This window comes from Bombina bombina, chromosome 1 (assembly GCF_027579735.1).
Source record: "Bombina bombina isolate aBomBom1 chromosome 1, aBomBom1.pri, whole genome shotgun sequence".
Classification (NCBI taxonomy): domain Eukaryota; kingdom Metazoa; phylum Chordata; class Amphibia; order Anura; family Bombinatoridae; genus Bombina; species Bombina bombina.
The window spans coordinates 527,572,985-527,597,434 of record NC_069499.1 but is presented as its reverse complement, the minus strand read 5'-3'; the positions used below and the strand labels follow the sequence as shown (position 1 = coordinate 527,597,434).

Below are 24,450 nucleotides of genomic sequence, written 5' to 3'. Positions count from 1 at the left end.
GGGCCTTAGGAAGACTGAGCCAAGGTTGGATTGTAGTATTTGGTTAGGCTAATCATGATGGCCATGTAGACCACCACCACCGAGAGTCCTGGAAGTAACAGGGATGATGAGATGAAAGAGCTAAGAATAGTAGAACTTGAAACAACAGAGTTAGCCATGGGTGTTAGTGCAAAACCGCTTGGCTTTTTTTTGGCTTTGGGTGCGGCTATTCATGCAGGCCATATAGAGCTGCCACCATTCGGTGTCGTATCAGCTATTAAACTAATAAGAACAGTACTACCAAAATACAGCCAATGAAGGGCCTTAGGAAGACTGGGCCAAGGTTGGATTGTATTATTTGGTTAGGCTAATCATGATGGCCATGTAGACCACCATAGTAATAAGAACAGTACTAGCAAAATACAGCCAATGAAGGGCCTTAGGAAGACTGAGCCAAGGTTGGATTGTAGTATTTGGTTAGGCTAATCATGATGGCCATGTAGACCACCACCACCGAGAGTCCTGGAAGTAACAGGGATGATGAGATGAAAGTGCTAAGAATAGTACTACTTGAAACAACAGAGTTAGCCATGGGTGTTAATCCAAGACCGCTTGGATTTATTTTTGTATTGGGTGCAGCTAATCATGCAGGCCATATAGAGCTGACAACATTCGGTGTTGTATCAGCTATAAAAATAATAAGAACTGTACTATCAAAATACAGACAATGAAGGGCCTATGAAGACTGAGCAAAGGTTGGATTGTAGTATTTTGTTCGGCTAATCATGATGGCCATGTAGACCGCCCATAACAGGGATGAAAGTGCTAAGAATAGTACTAATTGAAACAACAGAGTTAGCCATGGGTGTTAGTCTAAGACCACTCGGCTTTTTTTTGGGTTTGGGTGCAGCTAATCATGAAGGACAGATAGACCTGCCACCATTTGGTGTTGTAACAGGTATGAAAATGCAAAGAACAGTACTACATAACACAACCTACTTACCATGGGTCCCAGAACATATGTTTGGTTGTTATATTTTGTAAGGGTAATCATGCAGGCCATATAGACCTCCACCGATAGGGTGAGTATGAGTAACAGCTATTAAAATGCGAAGGACATTACTAATTAACACAACATAGTTACCATGGGTCGCAGACCAAGAGCAGATGTCTTATTATTATATTTTGTATGGGTAATCATCCAGGACCTCACCAAATAGGGGGAGTTACAGAGATTAAAGTGCTAAGAATGGTAGTACTTAAAACACAACCTCGTTAAAATAGATAGCAGACCACATGTCTTATTATTATAATTTTTCAGGGTAATCTGGCAGGCCATATAGAACTCCCACGATAGGGGGGGAACAGGGATTAAAGTGCTAAGAAAAGTACTAATTGACACAAGCTAGTTGGGTCCAAGAACGCATGTTTGATTATTAGAATTTATTAGGGTAATTATATATCTAACAAATATATCTATTTCTCTTCTATCGATTCTATCTAACTATCAATCTATGTATATCTATCTATCCTATCTATCACTATCAATCTATCTTCTGTCCGGGATGTTTTGAGACAGCCACTTTGGGAATGTTAGTTGATTTAGACCCATTATGGCTTAAAAGCAGACTCTGCATCAACTATGTAATTTTCCATGGGAGTTTTGCCAGGGATCCCCCTCCAGCATGCAACAGTCCAGGTGTTAGTACCCTTGAAACAACTTTTCCATCACTATTGTGGCCAGAAAGAGTCCTTGTAGGTTTTAAAGTTCGCCTGCCTATTGAATTCAATGGCGGTTCGCGCGATTCGCACGTTCGCAAACAATACCGGAAGTTCGAGTCCTCGGTTCGCGAACCAAAAATTTTAGGTTCGCAACATCACTACTGACGGTGTCCCCATTGTGCCATACGTGCTGGAACTCAGGGACCGAATGGAGCAATTAGCCAAATCCATGCGGGCTAATCTCCAGTCAGCCCAGAGAAGACAGAAAGTATGGTACGATCGGGGGGCCCGAAAGAGAATCTTCACCATAGGACAAAAGGTGTTAGTACTTAAGCCGGTGAAGACAGAGAAATTGCAGGCGTCCTGGCAGGGTCCCTACCAGATCGTAGAGAAAAGGGGAGACACCACTTATGTGATAGCTAGCTGCCACAACAACAATCTTAGAAAGACATTCCATGTAAACATGCTCAAGGAATATTTTGAGCGACCAGAGAACGTGACGGCCGTATGTTGTTCCCCTCAGGAAGACCCCGACAGTCTACCCATTCCAGACCTATTAGAAAAGAGTCTCCCCACAGGTATAGTGGCTCAGGTTCAGATAGGAGACCGACTTAGCCCCACTGAAAGGGAGCAGCTCAACCAACTCCTACAGTCCAAACACCTCACCTTCTCCCCGAAGCCAGGGTACACTACTTTAACCACCCACCAGGTAGAAACTCCGGGACAAGCTCCCTTGCGCCAGGCTCCGTACCGAATCCCTGAAGTAGTTAGGACAGGAATGAAGAAGGAGATCGATGAGATGCTGCAACTCAGGGTAATTGAGCCCTCCGATAGTCCCTGGGCCTCCCCAGTTGTCTTGGTGCCCAAGAAAGATGGGACCACCCGGTTCTGCATAGACTATCGGAGGCTCAATGAAAAAACCATGACGGACGCTTACCCTATGCCCAGGGTAGACAAGCTACTCGATCGTATAGCCAGGGGAAATTACCTGACCACTATTGACCTCTCCAAAGGTTACTGGCAGATTCCCCTGGCCCCGGAGGCTATCCCCAAGTCGGCATTCGTCACCCCATTCGGCTTATATCAGTTTAGGGTAATGCCGTTTGGGATGAAGAATGCCCCAGCTACATTCCAGCGCTTGGTGGATAGGCTCCTGGATGGCTTCCAGAGTTTTGCTTGCGCCTACCTGGACGACATAGCGATCCACAGTGAGTCCTGGGAGGACCACTTAGCTCACGTAGGAATTGTTCTGGATCAGATCCGGGCTGCTGGCCTGACCCTGAAGCCAGAAAAATGCCACTTTGGGATGGCCGAGGTACAGTACCTGGGTCACCGGGTGGGGTGTGGAAAGCAGCGACCAGAGCCGGCCAAGATAGAAGCTGTCGCCAATTGGCCCACCCCCATCACTAAGACTCAGGTCCTAGCCTTCCTGGGCACAGCAGAGTACTATAGACGGTTCGTACCAGACTACAGCACACTTGCCAAACCCCTGACTGACTTGACCAAGAAGAACTTACCTCGACAGGTCCTGTGGTTTCCCCACTGTGAAACGGCTTTCCAGGCTCTCAAAAATGCTCTAATTAACGCTCCTGTCTTGGCGGCCCCAGCCCTTAACAAACGTTTTATCGTCCATACAGATGCTTCCATGTTCGGGCTGGGAGCCGTCCTCAGCCAAGTAGGTGAAGATGGAGGGGAGCATCCAGTTGCCTACATCAGCCGGAAGCTCCTGCCCCGCGAAGTCAGCTATGCAGCGGTCGAAAAGGAGTGTTTGGCTTTGGTGTGGGCATTAAAGAAATTGACTCCCTATTTATATGGGCAGGAGTTCACTCTGGTCACCGACCATAACCCGTTGGTGTGGCTGAACCGGGTCTCTGGAGATAACGGCAGGCTATTACGTTGGAGTTTATCGTTGCAACCCTTCAATTTCACCATTACTTACAGACCTGGGAAACAGAATGGCAACGCCGATGGGTTGTCCAGACAAACCGACCTCAGCCCCGCATAACCAGCGGTCTGGACAGCCTTAGTCTGCCCCGAAAAGGAGTCAGACCGTGTCTGCCAGAGTGTTCCACAGAAAGGGAGCACTGTTACAGAAGCATTAGTTATTTTGTTGTGAAGAGCTTATTTCCCAGCAGCAATGCCTGAACCAGCCAAGCCAGCGCCTAAGAAGGGCTCCAAGAAAACCGTAACAAGTATCATTTCATAAAGAGTTAATTTTTTTTCAGCTTTTAGAAACTATTTTGAAAATACAAGTTTGCTGGCCTCAGCTCTAAGTTTAGTGATAAACAATCCCATTGTCTAATCACCTCCGGAGTCAGACTGCTAATTGATAAGATGAACTGCATTGTTTTCTTATGTGTAACTTGTTATCTGAAGTACTGTAATCCTATTGTGGCCTGTCAAAGGACATTGTCTCTCTATCTAAATGTGTGATGGGGGATTTTATGCTCCCCCCCCCCTGGGAGTGCCCTGTGTGCATGTAACCTCAATAAAAAAAGCAGGCTGGGCATCCCAGTCCTGAGTTCTTGGTTGACCCTCAATCACAGCGTTGACTCGTTTTTGTGGGCAGAAGGGTATCCTAGCTGTACTACAGCTAAGGGGGATTATTCTATATTTGCGAGACTCATATAGAATACTATGGAAAGCAGCTTCTCCCCTCTTCAGCAATAGGGTTCCAGGCTACTAAGCGGTCCATCTCTCAGTGAGACTAAGGGTAACCGTAACAGGGGTTAATAAATATCATGTAGGTGTCGGCGATGTTGGGGGCAGCAGAATAGGGGTTAATAAGTATAATGTAGGTGTCGACGATGTCAGGGGCAGCATATTAGGGGTTAATAAGTGTACGATTAGGGGGTTTAGACTCGGGGTTCATGTTAGGGTGTTAGGTGTAGACATAAAATGTATTTCCCCATAGGAATCAATGGGGCTGCGTTACTGAGTTTTACGCTTTTTTGCAGGTGTTAGACTTTTTCTCAGCCGGCTCTCCCCGTTGATTCCTATGGGGAAATCGTGCACAAGCACGTACGACCAGCTCACCACTGACTTAAGCAGCGCTGGTATTGGAGTGAGATTTGGAGCTAAATTTTGCTCAACGCTCACTTTTTGTCTTTTAATGATGGGTTTCTGAAAACTTGTAATACCAGCGCTGTATGTAAGTGAGCGGTGAGATAAAACTGCTTCTTAGCACTGCATAGCCTCTAACGCAAAACTCGTAATCTAGGCGTATATTTTCTATCTGAATCATGAAAGAAAAAAATTGGGTTTTCATGTAATATAACAGTGTTGGTTACGCAAAACTGGGACAGTGGTAATAAAGGGATTATCTATTTTTTTAAACAAAAAAAAATCTGGTTTGGACTGTCCCTTTAACCAGAGCTCTGAGGTTGAGCTATCCCAACGCATGTTAATGTTAAATTCAATTGCGCTCAAGCAATCACGTTTACTTTCAACTTGTAATACACGCACTACATACAATATGCCCAAACAGCCACAATAAACCCGATATTGCACGCGGGTAACTGTTAGCGTGCCACTTGTAATGTGATTCATAGACTTGAAGGGTGAGTAGTGCTAAAATTACACACTTTAATGATACTTTAAAGAGATAGAAAGGTAAAACTATGCATAGTTAAAATTCAGTTTTAAATAGAGGCATTTGCTATATACTTCTATTAGCAAAAATGCGTAAAGTGAAACGTATTACTGTTTTTCAGCATCATAAACACATATGCTGTGAGAGCACGTGCATCAGCATTCATACACAGCACACCTTCTAAGATAGTCAGCGGTGCAATGTATGAGAAAAATTAAATTTTCACAGATGAAATACACACCAGAGAAATTCTCTGAGCAGGCATTGTGTTTGAATACTGGTTCCCAGGTCTAAACACGCTATGTTCATATGCTAAAAAAAACAATGATGTTTGTTAAAAGATGTTGTTTTTCTAATTCCATGTTCATTCATTATGAAAAGTTCATTTTCCATTTTGGTTAGATTTTCATCAAGAATTAAGAATAATGTAGCAGCAACGTATTTCATCTTCTAAAATAGGATTTTAGCAGTTATTGCAATATAAATTGTGAAAGCAATAAGTGGCAATGTTTAAAATATTGTCAAAAGTTTCATTCTTCACTGTAAATAATTATGTTTGCCTTTTGTAGAATAACACTGTAAAAAGATGGTGACACAAGGTTAGAATACAGTAAATCATGTTTTTTTTTGTTTTTGTTTTGTTCTTTTAAATGTTTTTGCTTTTTGGGACTTCTGTTTCATGTAAAAACCCATGCAAGTGATCTAGGTTACCAATAAACAGGGCTGGACTTTTAATAGAAGCATTTTTGCTAATGTAACTATAATGCATAAATGCCTCTATTTAAAATTGAAATGCACCCACGCACATTTTATTTTTTAATCTTCCATCCCTTTATAGCAGTTCATATTACTATAAAACAATATACATGCAGAATAACTGGAGTCAAAATACTCTCCTAAGGCCAGAAATGATAATATTTCTAGAAGTTTTATGTTTGATTAGTTTATAATGCTATTTAGGTCGCAATGCTCCAATCATCAACACCATTTACATTCATTTTTGTTGCTCCAATGTTTTCATTCCTATTCCTTTCATTGTATGGCAACTGATTGTAGATTTTAGTCTTCATATATATTTTATCAGCCTGTCAAATTGTTTAGTAGGAACTAGTGGTTTCTAATAGGTTTGATTGCATGGAATCCACCTCCCCCCTTAAACTGTATTTCAAAGCTGTAACCCAACTGATTAGCTCTAATGTCAGCCATTTGCTGTTCTCTAATCTCATATGTTAGCCTAAAATGGCAATATAATTATTACCCAAAGATAAGAAATGTTGAAATATATTTAGTGGTAGACATGGAATCTACCAAAATATCCAATGAACATATTACAAACAATTTTATAACATTACAAGTCATTACAAAGGAAATGTAATCCTATATTTCAAAATACTTTTATCTCCAAAAATACATGAGACTCCACTACAACATTTTCCATAATGAAATACAGACACTCAAATACACTTTTGCCAGTGTTTATTCCTGTGCAGACACCGTCTGACTGAGCCAGTTCGTCTTTTTGTGAGATATATGAATCAATAGAAAAATATCTTTTTTGGATTTCTAGCTAAATAAAAACATACATTATATTAAAATACACACACATACAATACACACACATACAATACACACACATACAATAAACACACATACATGCACACACACACACATGCACACACACACACACATGCACGCACACACACACATACACAGATGCACACACACACACACACAATTGCACACACACGCGCGCACACATGCATGTACACAAATACGCACGCACGCACACACACAGACCGTTTAAAAACTGCTTTTAAATAAAATACATATAAGTACAGTATATCATTCATATAAATTGTAATGTAAATTCATCATTCAAAAATCAGTGTTTCCGGCTTAGCTAATTTATGGAATTCTTAAAGGGCCAATAAACCCAAAATCTTTCTTTCATGATTCAGAAACAGAGAATACAAATTTAAACAACATTACAATTTACTTCTATTATTTATTTTGCTTCATTTTTTAGATATCCTTAGTTAAAGAAAAAGCAATGCACATGGGTGAGCCAATCACACAGAGCTTCTATGTGCAGCAACCAATCAGCAGCTACTGAGCATATCTAGATATGCTTTTCAGCAAAGAATATCAAGAAAATAAAGCAAATGAGATAATAGAAGTAAATTAGAAAGATGTTTAAAATTGCATTCTCTTTCTAAATCATGAAAGAAAAAATGTGGGTTTCATGTCCCTTTAAATAAAGTAAACTGCAATATGTCTGTGAAAAGTCAAGCTGGATACTTTACATGGAAATTCAAATGTATTGAAATTGGGGTTCTCTTGCTCATTACTAGAATTTGCTTTTGTGTCTGACGACATAACAAACGTGTGTCTATCATAAATCAGCATGGATTATTGTAGGGTTTCAAAGCTGATTAAAAAAATTTGTTTGTTAAAAAAAAAGGTAGATATGGAGTTTTGTGGAGTATTGAAAAGATTGTTTTGATAAAAGATTCCCTGTATGAGAAAGTAATAAAATGCAAATGTAATAAGCGGCTACAGCTAAATTGACCTTATAGGCAGACATTGTAAACACTAGCGGCTAGATTTGGAGTTTTGTCGGTAACGACCCGAAAATCTAACGCCGGCTTTTTTCTGGCCGCACCATAAAAATAACTCTGGTATTGAGAGTCCACATAAAGGCTGCGTTAGGCTCCAAAAAAGGAGCGTAGAGCATTTTTAACGCAGCTTCAACTCTCGATACCAGAGTTGCTTACGCAAGCGGCCAGCCTCAAAAACGTGCTCGTGCACGATTCTCCCATAGGAAACAATGGGGCTGTTTGAGCTGAAAAAAACCTAACACCTGCAAAAAAGCCGCGTTCAGCTCCTAACGCAGCCCCATTGTTTGCTATGCTGAAACACTTCCTACGTCTGCACCTAACACCCTAACATGTACCCTGAGTCTAAAAACCCCTAACCTTACACTTATTAACCCCTAATCTGCCGCCCCCGCTATCGCTGACCCCTGCATATTATTATTAACCCCTAATCTGCCGCTCCGTAAACCGCCGCTACTTACATTATCCCTATGTACCCCTAATCTGCTGCCCTAACATCGCCGACCCCTATATTATATTTATTAACCCCTAATCTGCCCCCCACAATGTCGCCTCCACCTGCCTACACTTATTAACCCCTAATCTGCCGACCGGACCTGAGCGCTACTATAATAAAGTTATTAACCCCTAATCCGCCTCATTAACCCTATAATAAATAGTATTAACCCCTAATCTGCACTCCCTAACATCGCCGACACCTAACTTTATTATTAACCCCTAATCTGCCGACTGGAGCTCACCGCTATTCTAATAAATGTATTAACCCCAAAAGCTAAGTCTAACCCTAACACTAACACCCCCCTAAGTTAAATATAATTTACATCTAACGAAATTAATTATCTCTTATTAAATAAATTATTCCTATTTAAAGCTAAATACTTACCTGTAAAATAAATCCTAATATAGCTACAATATAAATTATAATTATATTATAGCTATTTTAGGATTAATATTAATTTGACAGGCAACTTTGTAATTATTTTAACCAGGTACAATAGCTATTAAATAGTTAAGAACTATTTAATAGCTAGCTAGTTAAAATAATTACAAAATTACCTGTAAAATAAATCCTAACCTAAGTTACAATTAAACCTAACACTATACTATCATTAAATTAATTAAATAAAATACCTACAATTACCTACAATTAAACCTAACACTACACTATCAATAAATAAATTAAATACAATTCCTACAAATAACTACAATGAAATAAACTAACTAAAGTACAAAAAATAAAAAAGAACTAAGTTACAAAAAATAAAAAAATATTTACAAACATAAGAAAAATATTACAACAATTTTAAACTAATTACACCTACTCTAAGCCCCCTAATAAAATAACAAAGACCCCCAAAATAAAAAATGCCCTACCCTATTCTAAATTACTACAGTTCAAAGCTCTTTTACCTTACCAGCCCTGAACAGGGCCCTTTGCGGGGCATGCCCCAAAGAATTCAGCTCTTTTGCCTGTAAAAAAAAAAATACAATACCCCCCCCAACATTACAACCCACCACCCACATACCCCTAATCTAACCCAAACCCCCCTTAAATAAACCTAACACTAAGCCCCTGAAGATCTTCCTACCTTATCTTCACCATACCAGGTTCACCGATCCGTCCTGAAGAGCTCCTCCGATGTCCTGATCCAAGCCCAAGCGGGGGGCTGAAGAGGTCCATGATCCGGCTGAAGTCTTCATCCAAGCGGGAGCTGAAGAGGTCCATGATCCGGATGAAGTCTTCATCCAAGCGGGAGCTGAAGAGGTCCATGATCCGGATGAAGTCTTCTATCAACGGCATCTTCAATCTTCTTTCTTCCGGATCCATCTTGCAGACCTCCGACGCGGAACATCCTCTTCTCCCGACGCCTACTAGCCGAATGACGGTTCTTTTAAGGGACGTCATCCAAGATGGCGTCCCTCGAATTCCGATTGGCTGATAGGATTCTATCAGCCAATCGGAATTAAGGTAGGAATATTCTGATTGGCTGATTGAATCAGCCAATCAGAATCAAGTTCAATCCGATTGGCTGATCCAATCAGCCAATCAGATTGAGCTCGCATTCTATTGGCTATTCCTACCTTAATTCCGATTGGCTGATAGAATCCTATCAGCCAATCGGAATTCGAGGGACGCCATCTTGGATGACGTCCCTTAAAGGAACCGTCATTCGGCTAGTAGGCGTCGGGAGAAGAGGATGTTCCGCGTCGGATGGAAGATGATGGCTCCCGAAGAAAGAAGATTGAAGATGCCGTTGATAGAAGACTTCATCCGGATCATGGACCTCTTCAGCTCCCGCTTGGATGAAGACTTCATCCGGATCATGGACCTCTTCAGCCTCCCGCTTGGGCTTGGATCAGGACATCGGAGGAGCTCTTCAGGACGGATCAGTGAACCTGGTATGGTGAAGATAAGGTAGGAAGATCTTCAGGGACTTAGTGTTAGGTTTATTTAAGGGGGGTTTGGGTTAGATTAGGGGTCTGTGGGTTGTGGGTTGTAATGTTGGGGGGGGTATTGTATGGTTTTTTTTACAGACAAAAGAGCTGAATTCTTTGGGGCATGCCCCGCAAAGGGCCCTGTTCAGGGCTGGTAAGGTAAAAGAGCTTTGAACTTTAGTAATTTAGAATAGGGTGGGGCATTTTTTTATTTTGGGGGGCTTTGTTATTTTATTAGGGGGCTTAGAGTAGGTGTAATTAGTTTAAAATTGTAATATTTTTCTTATGTTTGTAAATATTTTTTTATTTTTTGTAACTTAGTTCTTTTTTATTTTTTGTACTTTAGCTAGTTTATTTAATTGTATTTATTTGTAGGAATTGTATTTAATTAATTTATTGATAGTGTAGTGTTAGGTTAATTGTAGGTAATTGTAGGTAGTTTATTTAATTAATTTATTGATAGTGTAGTGTTAGGTTTAATTGTAACTTAGGTTAGGATTTATTTTACAGGTAATTTTGAAATTATTTTAACTATTTTAGCTATTAAATAGTTCTTAACTATTTAATAGCTATTGTACCTGGTTAAAATAAATAAAAAGTTACCTGTAAAATAAATATAAATCCTAAAATAGCTATAATATAATTATAATTTATATTGTAGCTATATTAGGATTTATTTTACAGGTAAGTATTTATCTTTAAATAGGAATAATTTATTTAATAAGAGTTAATTAATTTCGTTAGATTAAAATTATATTTAATTTAGGGGGGTGTTAGTGTTAGGGTTAGACTTAGCTTTAGGGGTTAATACATTTATTAGAATAGCGGTGAGCTCCGGTCGGCAGATTAGGGGTTAATAAGTGTAGGCAGGTGGAGGCGACGTTGTGGGGGGGCAGATTAGGGGTTAATAAATATAATATAGGGGTCGGCGGTGTTAGGGGCAGCAGATTAGGGGTACATAAGGATAACGTAGGTGGTGGCGCTTTGCGGTCGGCAGATTAGGGGTTAATAAGTGTAGGTAGGTGGAGGTGACGTTGTGGGGGGCAGGTTAGGGGTTAATAAATATAATACAGGGGTCGGCGGTGTTAGGGGCAGCAGATTAGGGGTACATAAGTATAACGTAGGTGGCGGTCGGCAGATTAGGGGTTAAAAAAATTTAATTGAGTGGCGGCGATGTGGGGGGACCTCGGTTTAGGGGTACATAGGTAGTTTATGGGTGTTAGTGTACTTTAGAGCACAGTAGTTAAGAGCTTTATAAACCGGCGTTAGCCCAGAAAGCTCTTAACTACTGACTTTTTTCCTGCGGCTGGAGTTTTGTCGTTAGATGTCTAACGCTCACTTCAGACACGACTCTAAATACCGGAGTTATAAAAATCCCATTGAAAAGATAGGATACGCAATTGACGTAAGGGGATCTGCGGTATGGAAAAGTCGCGGCTGAAAAGTGAGCGTTAGACCCTATTTTGAGTGACTCCAAATACCGGAGGTAGCCTAAAACCAGCGTTAGGAGCCTCTAACGCTGGTTTTCACGGCTAACGCCAAACTCCAAATCTAGGCCTTACTGTGCACCTCAGAGGACAGTATACTTTACTTTATATCAAGAATAATATTGCCTCAAAAACATATTGGGCTGAATTACAAATGTATGGTTAAATATTTTAACCGACGTATCTTAATGCTGGCAATTTTTTTTAGCACACCCGATACTTTTAATGAATAGTGCAGATAACCCTATTAGCATGCTCACTGCACTCGTTTACAAGTGGTGAGTTAAAGTAACAGTTCCAAATTTGTTATTGTTTAAAATGATAATCACTTTATTACCCATTCCCCAGTTTTGCACAACCAACATGGTTATAATAATATACCTTTTAACCTCTGTGATTACCTTGTATCTAAGCCTCTTCTGACAGCCCAGTGATCACATGGCTATTTATTTATTATCTATTGACTTCCATTTAAGCCAATTAGTGCTGTGTTATCCACTATTCCACGGGAGTGAGCACAATCTATATGGCACGCATGAATTAGCAGTCTCTTGTGAAAAGCTAATAAAAAAGCATGTGATAAGAGACTGTCTGCAGTGGGTTAGAAACAGGCAGAAACTTAGAGGTTTGAATGTTATAAAGTATATTAATATAACAATGTTGGGAAATGGGTAGTAAAGGGTTATCTATCTTTTTAAACAATAACAATTTTGGTGTTGATATTGTATATTTTGTGGAAATAGTGACACAACCCTTTCAAGTAATTTATTTTGGTCATTACTGTGTGCTTTGTTTAGAATAGAATAGGATGCTTTGTAACATTTGTGGAATGTTATCTTGAGATTGAACACTCTGCTGCCCTCTAGTGTTATGAGAAAACATGTTAAGCTACGATTTAAATTGTTTTATTGATTTGGGCTAAAAAAAAATGGCAGGGGATGTGTAATTAGTATCCCGTGATTAACCCCTTAATGACCACAATGTACCCTGTATGTCACTGGTCGTTAAGGGTTTTTTCAGGACATAATAGCATTAGTCTAGCAAGAACACGCTATTAATGCACTCCCTCCAGCAGGCTTTGTGGAATAGAGCAGTCTCAGCGCTGGTGGTAAAAGACCGAGCTATAAAACAATCAAGTCCCAAAAAAAGGCCAGTGACATACAGGGTACGTCGCTGGTCCTTAAGGGGTTAAGGGGAACACCCCTGAAACATTGTGTTTTGTCTCTGAATCCCCATGTTGAAGAAATAAAAGGATTGTTATATGCTATGGGACTACCTTTTGCTATTATTCATATTGGATGTGAGCTTGACAGTAGCTCATGGTGGTTCCTTGTTACGCTGATAACAGTGCTGGTCTGACATAAGATTATATTTTATTTGGTGTAATGATAAATGACAAGAAATATATACAAAAGGTGTAGCTTGGGATAGTGAGATTATCCTTAATGACTGTCAGCAAAAGAAAAGCAACATCACATCTCAATGCTTTCTTATTTTTATTAATTATCAAATAGCCAAACTGATAGTAAATCATTTAATAGAATTCTTGGACACGTCTGAGAGAGCCAACTCTTGAGTTTGAGGCCCCCCACTCAGAGTATCTCCTGTACTCTCCAGGTCTCAGGTAGTACTGGCGCCCCCTGTAGTTGAGTTCTTCATAGAAAATCCAGTGTCCTTCCAGGACATTGCAGGACTGTATATCATGATACCTGAACTCTTCATGTACATGAGGACAATCTTCAGTAAACTCCTGCATGACACCATTGAATTCTTCCTTCTCGTAGATCTTAATCCTAAAAGTTCCACGGTGCTGTAAATGTTATAAAGAGAAAGCGAATTTGTTTATCATTATTTAGTTTTGAAATTAGATAATATTTTAACTTAGTTACACATTTGTATCTTAGACCACTTGGCCTGCAATCAGTTTAGCAACATGTAAACATTCTACTCAAACAAGAACTGCACATGACTACATTTAAATTTCTAATACATTAAAATTTGTTTTACATTAAATTTGTGTCATCACAGATGCAATATACAAAGCCACCAGGTACAGTGTCTGATTGTGGGTGCACAGCCCATACAAATGCATGTTCCGCATTCATCATGAACAATAAAAGCTTTATTAACCCTTTCCTGTTGGGGTAAAAGTGTCTACACCGGAACAACTGTTCCGATGTAGACAAATTGAAATCACACGATCGTGCACACGATCGCGATATTTCAATTATTGGATCGGGTCTGGGGGGCGTCCCTATAACCCTAGGAATGCACTCCATACCATGATCAAATCTGACAAGCACAGAAGGCTTCAGGACAGCCGTTGGCTATGACGTTTTATTCCATCATAACGGCTTTAAAGCCCAGTGTAATTATGACAGAATAGAACGACATAACAGCGTTAAAAGGTTAAAACTGTCATGCCATTTACTGGAAGCATTTTTGCTAATACAAATGTATTGCAGAAATGCTTCTGTTCAAAATTGTAATGCATTTATGCTTAGAATGTCCCTTCAGAAAAAAATTTGGACTTTACACTTACGTCTCTTCCTAACCTCAATGTAAACTTCTTGCCTGTATGCTGCTTGGTTTGTTTTTATTTACTTATATCTATATGTTATGTTTCTCCCTGATGCTAATGTCAGTTAATTATTGAAGATAAATGGTTAATATAAGCTATTAATTAAACAGAAACAGTGTTATTACACACACATGGACAAATATAACTGCCCATCTGTATTTCACTTCAGACTTTATGCTAGTTAGATTTTGAGACATAAAGGAAGTGACTAGATTATCATGATATTCATAATAGGATAGTTAACAAATCTAAGTTAATCTATGTAATAAACAGGTATATCTTTGCACCATATCAATGAACATGCAGTATATTATGTAAACTGATAACAGCAATAGTTTAAAAACATAATCTTATAATAAATAAAAATGCAAATTTTACCCCATGCCTGGCATAAGCTTACTTGTGGAATAATGCGACAGGATCTAATAGAGTCGTTGTTACTTGTCCAGTGAGAGAAGTCTGGGTACTCTCCCCTTTTCAGGTAGTACTGGTTACCCCTGTAGTTAGGGTGCTCATACAGCATCCAGTGTCCATTCTCCACTCGGATGGAGTTACAACGGCTGAAGTAGGAGTTCAGTTCAGAGCAATCTGAGCTGCACTCATATGAGCGGCCCTGGAAGTTTCTGTCCTCATAGAAGACGATCTGCCATGAAAGGTTTTAACACAAAATTAATATAAGTTTAGTCAGAATTTTATAATAATATTAATGTGAGCCCACTTATAATTTCAAGCTCATTATAATGGTAAAAGTCTTAAATAATAACCATTGATTTAAAAATATTTTTCTCAGCAGAAACCTTAAAAAGGTTTATAATATGAAACTGCAATGTTTATTCAAGTTTTTAATATAATATAAAAAACATAGTCACAGTGATCACCTGACTTAAATATATAAACAGAACAATATCAGGTGGGTGTGATATCCCCTATGTTGCCTCCTACAATACACAGACAATACAAAGACAAAATTATAGCTCTATGTTTCTTTAAACTAATACAGAAATTACAGGCATTAAAATAAATGGGAGAGCTGGGTGAGTGTAAAAATAAATATTATGCTTTTTTTGCACCGGGTGAGTTTGGACAGGGGACGTGCATTGTTAAAAGGAATTGAAACTCAATTTTTTCTTTCATGATCCAGATAGAACATACAATTTAATCAACGTTCTATCTTACTTATGTTATAAATAAAATGCTGTCTCTTGTTATCTTTTGCTTAAAGAGCAGCAATGCACTACTGGGAGCTAGAACACATTTGGTGAAATGCTAAATTATCGCGTGACCGCAAACAGGCTAATTACAAGCAATTATTAGACATTACAAGTGGCTGGTAATTGCTACCGCGAGCTCGCATTAGCAATTAGCGCTTATAAAATTAACCAGAGATCCGTTCTCTGATTAATTTTATAAATGTGCCCCAAATGCCCCCAAAATACCATGTAGTGTAATTTATTAAAAAAATAAAGATAGCAGCATATTTATGTTTTAATAAAATTAATGCACTAGGCAGTTAGTTAGGCTAAAGTTGGTGGGAGTGGGGTGTTAGAAAAACACCCAGCACTGAACAGTGCCTTTACATTGCAGTCTATGGGAACTGTGTGTTTCCTGTAAATATATATGTATATGCTTATGTACATATATATTTATGTGTTAATATGTGTATATACGGCATCAGAACAAGGCTCCCATAGGATCCTATGGAAGCGTGCTCTTGCGAGCGCAATGCTTCGCAGCAATGCAACCACGAGTGCTGTGAACTTGTAATACCAGTGCACATTAGCTGTTGTCAAAAGCAGGCCTATTTTATTGTTTCTTTAAGAAAGTAGCATTAATAAAAGAAAAGTAGTTACATTTATTTTTTCATAGTATAAATAGAGAATTAAACCAAATCCAAATGTAATTATATTATTAAATGTGCTTCATTATCTTGTTATTTTTGTTAAAGAGTAAACCTAGGTAGGTATTTAGGTAGGTAGGCTCATAGGAACTCAGGCATATACTGTACATGTCTTCAGCACTATGGCAGCAGTGTTTAAAATAATATATAGTGTAACATTGCTACAAATATTATTGCAAGCACTGATGCCATAGAGTGCTAAAAACACCAAAGAATACTTAGAGAACAAAGCAAATTTGATAACAGGAAACAGTGGCATACTTTATCTAAAGCCTGTTTTGAACTTTATTGTCTCATTAACACTTGTGCACTAGATTTCTGATCTCACATCTTTATATCCTCTCATAAATATATTGGAAAATTTCATTTTAAATCCACAGCAAACTGTATCTAAAACATACCCTGATTTCAACAAAATACATTGTAAGATTTTAAATATTTTCATTTTTTTTTTTAAATGGTAGTCAGAACTGTTTGCTGAAAACTTTACTAAGCTTTAGTGAGACATAAGAACAATGGGGCCCATTTATCAAGCTTCGAACGGATTGCTCTCTGCATTCAGCGAGGTCTTGCGGACCTCATCCGCACTGTCGGATCAAGTCCGCAAGACCTTTAATAAATAGGCCCCAATGAACCATTCATTCTGAGTGAGGGCAGTAATCAATGATTATTTAATTCCAGAAAACAAACGGCCCTAATCCCAGTCCATATTAAAGTGTCAACATTAAAATGTACTCTAGCCACTTTACATCACTTTATTCCTCATGTAAATCGTGCAGTATTCATCATTGCACTAATGACTATTTAAGCTGCTATTAACAATATACATCTATTGGTCAAAAAAATTAGAATTGTACATTTTTTGTTTAAAAATATTTTCTTCCATATCTCTTTGTGTATGGGAAATGTGGCCTCCACAAAATGGAGAATCTATTTGCCATAAAAAAAGAAAGAAAATGAAATATTAAAAAGAATAGTACATGTAAAACAATTAGAATTGTATTTGTCCTTACCTTCCCCATGATGCTCTGTTGTTGAGATATTAAACCAAAGTGCAATTAAATAGAAATACATCTCGCTTTATATAGTCCTGTTCTTATTAGTGTTAAACCTACAGAATTGACATGATAATGAGCCATGTATGGTTCAGTAAACAGACTGTATAGACAGCTCTTTGAGTGGTCGTTAGACTTTTGCTGAGTAGCTTCTTTTCTGTATTCAGTGCATGAAACATAACAAAGAGAATGACCCTGTACTAACGTACTTTTATTGTTTTCTTGCTGTAGATAAACCTATGCTTATCTTCAGCCTTTATTTTGTTTGTTTCAGCTGTTTTAATGGTTACAGCATAGAAAGAAAATGCCGTTTTGATCATAATAAAAGCAAAGCAGTTACTTTAAAATAAACAACTTTTGTTAATAATCAGCTGAAGGGAGTTTCATTTTTATCAATAATTCATACACAGAGCTGCTTAAAATATATACTAATGAGCCTTTGTAAAAATAAACTCCTTTTTGCAAATAAAGAAAAATCAAATCTAATCATTGGATGTTTGATTAGATTATGTTTGTCCTTGATACTTGGGACTTTTTATAAGTAGCTGCTATTATAAAAAAACACTGCTAAATCATTGTGCAAGAGCTAAATGCACAATTACTGCAAATATATTTCAACAAATAGAACCATCAGTAACCAATGGTATGTGAAGATGCTGTATACAGAGGTAACAGTATTAAAGGATTTTTTTGTTTTGTTTTGTTTTCTTACTGAATCTAAAGGATTTTTAAAGTGACACACAAGAGCCAAAATAAAATGCTCAAATATGTTAGAGCATTTTATTATTGTATTATAGCTTGCACATAACTAAAGTGTATTCAATTATTTTTTTATTTATATTCCTATCCTAAATAAAACTTTTAGTTTTTATGTTGGTGCACGCATTCATCAAAAGAGATGTAGGAGCCACCTTTACCTGCCAAAGCATAATCCTGTAGACTGTAAGCTCTTCTGTAGACTGTAAACTCTTCCTGTAGACTGTAAGCTCTTTTGTAGACTGTAAACTCTTCCTGTACATTGTAAGCTCTTCCTATAGATTGCAAGCTCTTACTGTAGTCTGTAAACTCTTACTGTAGACTGTAAGCTCTTCCTAAAAACTGTAAGCTCTTACTGTAGACTGTAAGCTCTTACTTTACACTGTAAACTCTTCCTGTAGACTGTAAGCTCTTCCTGTACACTGTAAACTCTTCCTGTATACTGTAAGCTCTTACTGTACACTGTAAACTCTTCCTGTAGACTGTAAGCTCTTACTGTAGACTGTAAACTTGTCCTTTAGAATGTAAGCTCTTCCTATAGATTGTAAGCTATTACTGTAGTCTGTTAACTCTTCCTGTAGACAGTAAGCTCTTCCTGTAGACTGTAAACTCTTCCTGTATATTGTAAGCTCTTCCTATAGATTGTAAGCTCTTACTGTAGTCTGTAAACTCTTACTGTAGACTGTAAACTCTTACTGTACACTGTAAACTATTTCTGTAGACTGTAAGCTCTTACTATAGACTGTAAACCTTTCCTATAGACTGTAAGCCCTTTCCGTTGACTGTAAACTCTTCCTGTAGAATGGAAGCTCTTCCTATAGATTGTAAACTCTTCCTGTAGACTGTAAAATATTCCTATAGACTGTAAACTCTTCCTGTAGACTGTAAGCTCTTACTGTAGACTGTAAGCTCTTACTGTAGATTGTAAGCTCTTACTGTAGTCTGTAAGCTATTACTGTAGTCTGTAAACTCTTTCTGTAGACTGTAAGCTCTTACTGTACACTGTAAACTATTCCTGTAGACTGCAAGCTCTTAATGTAGACTGCTAACTTACCCTTTAGACTGTAAGCTCTTCCTGTAGACTGTAAACTTGTCCTTTAGACTGTAAGCTCTTCCTGTAGACTGTAAACTTGTCCTTTAGACTGTAAGCTCGTCCTATAGATTCTTTTACTGTAGCCTGTAAACCCTTCCTGTAGACTGTAAGCTCTTATGTAGACTGTAACCTCTTCCTGTAGTCAGAAAGCTCTTCCTGTAGACTTTAAACACTTCCTGTAGATTGTAAGCTCTTCCTATAGATAGTAAGCTCTTACTGTAGTCTGTAAACTCTTACTGTAGACTGTAAGCTCTTTATGTAGACTGTAAGCTCTTACTGTACACTGTAAACTCTTCCTGTAGACTGTCTTTCTATAGATTGTAAACTCTTCATGTAGACTGTAAAATATTCCTATAGACTGTAAGCTCTTACTGTAGACTGTAAGCTCTTACTGTAGATTGTAAGCTCTTACTGTAGTCTGTAAACTCTTACTGTAGACTGTAAACTCTTTCTGTAGACTGTAAGCTCTTACTGTACACTGTAAACTCTTACTGTAGACTGTAAGCTCTTACTGTAGACTGTAAACTTGTCCTTTAGACTGTAAGCTCTTCCTGTAGACTGTAAACTCTTCCTGTAGACTGTAAACTCTTCCTATAGATTGTAAACTCTTCCTGTAGATTGTAAAATATTCCTATAGACTGTAAACTCTTCCTGTAGACTGTGAGCTCTTCTGAAGACTAAAAGCTTTTTGGAGCTGGGCCCTCCTCCTTCTGTACTAGTTTTGTTTAGTCTGTTATGTTTTGTATTTAATCACAAATCATTTTCATTTTATACCCCTATCTCTGTACCGAGCACTATGGAAATTTGAAGCGCTATACAAATAAATTATAATAATAATAACAACCTATTCCATGGTCAGATGCCGCTCACAAACAAACTTTTCCAGTTACTTGCAATTTCACTTGGGTGTCCCATTATGTGTCACATGCCCCTGCGATCACTAGCCTGGGGTTTTTACTGGTTAGTTTTTAGGTTTTACTGGCAGGGATTGGCTCTAACATATATCCTATATCTTCACTGTTTGACCTAGAGGGGCAAGGAACTCTTAAATGATAAAAGGAGAAGTTTTTATCAAGGCAGAACTTGTCCCCCTAAGAGGCAGGTTATCACTGAGAGAAATCAAGATTAACATTCATTGGGTTACTGCATCTTTAGAGCTGTGGTTAACTGTGTCTCAAAACAAAAAAAGTCTCACAAAACACATCAAAAATACATAAAAAGTATAGTTACACCATCTAATAAAAAATATTTCTAAAACATATTGCACAATATGATATGAGATATGAGTTATCAGAAAAAAAGCAGGTAAGGACTTCTAACTTTGAGATACATACATATACATCTCTAAAGATGTATATGTATCTATATATAATTGTCTTGATATGTGTGTACATATGTATTTATGTTTTTATATGTTATATATGTATTTACAAACATATATACATATATAAACACATAATACATATGTATACATTTATAGACATATGTATAAGTGCATTGGAGCCCTATGCAGTTAAGTAGATGAAAACATGAAAAAGCATATTTATGCAATATTCATATTTAATACATTGTTATACTGTGTATTTACTGTAAATATTTCACATTCCCATATTCTGCACATAGCAGAATATGTTCTAAGTATTTATAAATAGATATTCCTTTATATATCTGTATATATCTACTATATATAATCATCTATATATATTGGTATAGATATATATTGTACCAAAATTTTTATCAGATGTATATATAAATATGTATTTATGAATAAATATTTATGAATAAATAGGACATATTATGCTATATGAAAAACATTGGAATGTGAAATATTCATATTTTAATGTTGGTTAGCACACATGAGTATATGCAATCAGTTTTGCGCAAGAGTTATGTGTTGGTTTTTTTCAACCTTTTTTTGCTCCATTTGCTTCTATGGAGGAATAGGTTATCACACGTGCAGCATTTTGCATGCATTGGGTTAGCGCAAGAGCAATAACTTTTCACTTTCAACTCGTAATACCAGCGTAAGCTGACGCACTCAGTTTACTTCTAGCGCAATTACCACTCTAGCAAAATCGCTAAATAGCGAACCCACTCATAATCTGGCCCTATGATGGGGAGAAGTGCTATCAGGTGATCAATAATAATTTATATGAAATAGAATCATGGGGGGAAATGTCCCCAGTTGCCCCAAAATAAAAAATCTTGCTACTTTTTTTATTATAAAATATAGCAGCATTTTTTTTTTTTTTCAAGTGCCCAGTTTTAAAAATTACTTTTAAAAACAGGGGCAGTCTTCATTTAAATTTACATTGAAAAGTTTTTTTAAAATACTTACCTTTTTCTTTAGGAAAACCAGACCGGCGATCCTCCGCCCGCAGCTCCTCTGTACTTAGCACCGCAGTGACAATACTGGCTTCCTACAATTGTTGCAAGCACTTCAAGGTATCCAGCTTGTGAGGCCATGCAACGATTGGAGGAAGCCGGTTTCATCATCGATACGCTAATTACAGCAGGAGAAGCAGGTGGAGGATCACCAGTCTGGTTTTCCTAAAGAAAAAGGTAAGTTTTTTTAAAAAAAACGCTTCAATGTAAATTTTAATGAATAAGAATTGCCCCTGTTTTTAATAGTATTTTTAAAAAAACGGGCACTTATTCATTCAAATGTACATTCACTTTAAAGTGTGGCTGTGGGATGTTACATTGTGGTCTATGGGGACTGTGTTATCACTTTTAATATATCTCTTCGGTGTGCTAGGTTCTCTGCCGTGATTATCGGCATGCAAATGAGGCTTCTATTGGAGCCTATGGAAGCGTGCTCTTAAGAGCGCAAAGCTTCCATGCAATGCGAACACACAAAATATGTATAGCTCAGAGGAGAAAAGAGATGATACAGCTACATCTCCTCATCAGCAGCACCACCCCTTAAATTGTAGCTGGTCAGCCCCAGCTGCTGCAGCCCACCGGGAGATCTCCTGGTGCCCTGGAAGGCCAATCCATCCATTTGCATGGGGCATTAACAGCATTGTACAAGCTTTTTCTAGGGGGAGTAAATTCAAACATACCCATGCACACTTCAATTTTGAGAATTCTTGTCACTTTAACCAGGAAACCTCCTAATTTTTTTGCTTGAGTGAGTACTTAATATTATTGTAAGTGTCCCCCCTATTTTGCAAGTTGAAAGTTTTCGCTCACGTGCTAACCCAATGTGCGCAAAAAGCCAAACTTAGAATACTGCAATTGCGTTAACGTATTCCCCCATAGAAATCAATGGAGCAAAAAAAGTGAAAAAAAACTCTACTCACGCGAAAAACAGATCACATAGGCCCATATTTATCAAGGTCTGTCAGACCTAATCCGACAGTGCGGATCAAGTCCGACAGACCTCGCTGAATACGGCGAGCAATACGTTTGCCGTATTCAGCATTGCCCCAGCAGCTCAAAAGAGCTGCTGGTGCAATGCCGCCCCCTGCAGACTAGCGGCCAATAGGCCACCAGCAGGGGGGTGTCAATCAACCCAATCGTACTCGATCGGGTTGATTTCCGGCGATGTCTGTCCGCCTGCTCAGAGCAAGCGGACAGGTTATGGAGCAGCGGTCTTTGTAACCGCTGCTTCATAACTGCTCGCCAGAAACACAGGGCATCATTCGAAGCTTGATAAATATGCCCCATATTCTCAAGTACACTAACCTGACATGAAAATATGAATATTTTCACATTACAATGTTCTTCACATAGCAGAATATGTTCTATTTATTCATAAATACATATTTCTACATACAGTATACAACAGAAGTGAGTACACCCCAGTGCAATATAACTTAAATGTTTTATGATTCAAAATTGTTTAACCTAACAGTAACTGCATTACGTCTAAGTTTTGCAGTAGGGTATTTGCTCTTATGTAAAATTAAAAACTAACATTTTAGATTTGCTATATTAAAAATACAGGCCCCACAGCATGAACTCAATGCAATCAATGCAACTAAAGTCAGTGCACCTTTCATTACTGATATATATATATATATATATATATAAATAATTACATATAGGTATAGATATATACAGATATATATAGGAATATCTATTTAAAAAAAACCCATTGGAATGTGAAATATTTACAATAAATACACAGTATAACACTTTATTAAAATGAATATTGCATAAATATGTATTTACATCTGTTTTTCTTGACTTATCTCCAAAAGGCTCCAATGCACTTATATATGTCTATATATGTGTACATATGTATTTATGTGTTTATATTTGTATGTATGTCTGAAAATACATATATACACATATAATTATATTAATACAGATGTACACACATATAAACACATATATAAATACAAAGGTAAAAACCGTTGGCTGCTTTTTTTTTTCTAACACCTGAGACCTCATATCTTTGAGCTCTTATAACTTTTTTGAGCAATATATCAATAAATATTTTATGTTAGTGTTATTATGGATGTAACTGTACTTTGTAAAATACTTTTTATTTTTTTGTTTCGCAACATAGTTAACCAGAGCTCTGCAAATGAGGTAATCATTCAAGCGTAAATCAATTGTGCTCACGCATTTGCGTTTATTTTCAAGTTATATTATGAGCGCTACACCCGACACATGCAAACACCAGCAATAAACCCCTTTTCGCTTGCACATAACTTTTAACGTGCCATTTGTAATCTGGCCCTTTATTTTCCTATTTTTTTGTTTAAAAAAATATGATACATAAAAATAACTTTCCTTATAAAAGTCATGTACCCAGACTTATGGTATATGACGTTTTTGTAGTTTTATGCATTGAGTATACAATTCTAAGTTATCATAGCTCTTCCTATTTAACAGGAAAATCAATATACATTTTTAGTTATGATGACCTAGAATAATTTATATAGCTATAACCAGTAAACTGAAATAAAAGTTATGAGGATCCACTGTTAAAGAAAAAAAAAAACACCTGGACTTACACGCATACATTAATGCAAACATTCTGCACTTTTATATAAGTTGTTGTTTAGCGTATGCCTATTATTACAGTTACTTTTATCTTTACTGTTTTGGATTCATCTTTTTTATTGCTGTTACTTTAAAGACTGGACTTTGTGTGCCCGACAGAACATATATTCTTTCTATCTATCTATCTATCTATCTATCTATCTATCTATCTATCTATCTATCTATCTATCTATCATCTATCTATATATCTATCATCTATCTATATTAATATATACATA

General features: G+C 37.5%; 1 protein-coding gene across 1 annotated transcript; it reads right to left on the bottom strand.

Annotated features, from left to right (window-relative positions):
• Window positions 1-13,365: 13,365 nt before the first annotated feature.
• LOC128638516 (gamma-crystallin 1-like) lies at window positions 13,366-17,331 on the bottom strand. Its single transcript, XM_053690517.1, has 3 exons — window positions 17,323-17,331; window positions 14,813-15,055; window positions 13,366-13,641 (listed from the first exon to the last, which is right to left on the bottom strand). The coding sequence occupies exons 1-3, from the start codon at window positions 17,329-17,331 to the stop codon at window positions 13,366-13,368; spliced, it is 528 nt and encodes a 175-aa protein (XP_053546492.1).
• Window positions 17,332-24,450: the final 7,119 nt, after the last annotated feature.

Coding starts and splice junctions, on each gene's coding strand:
- LOC128638516 (XM_053690517.1), bottom strand. Junction 13,642..14,812: donor CCTGTCGCATTATTCCACAA/GTAAGCTTATGC, acceptor TAACATTTACAG/CACCGTGGAACTTTTAGGAT.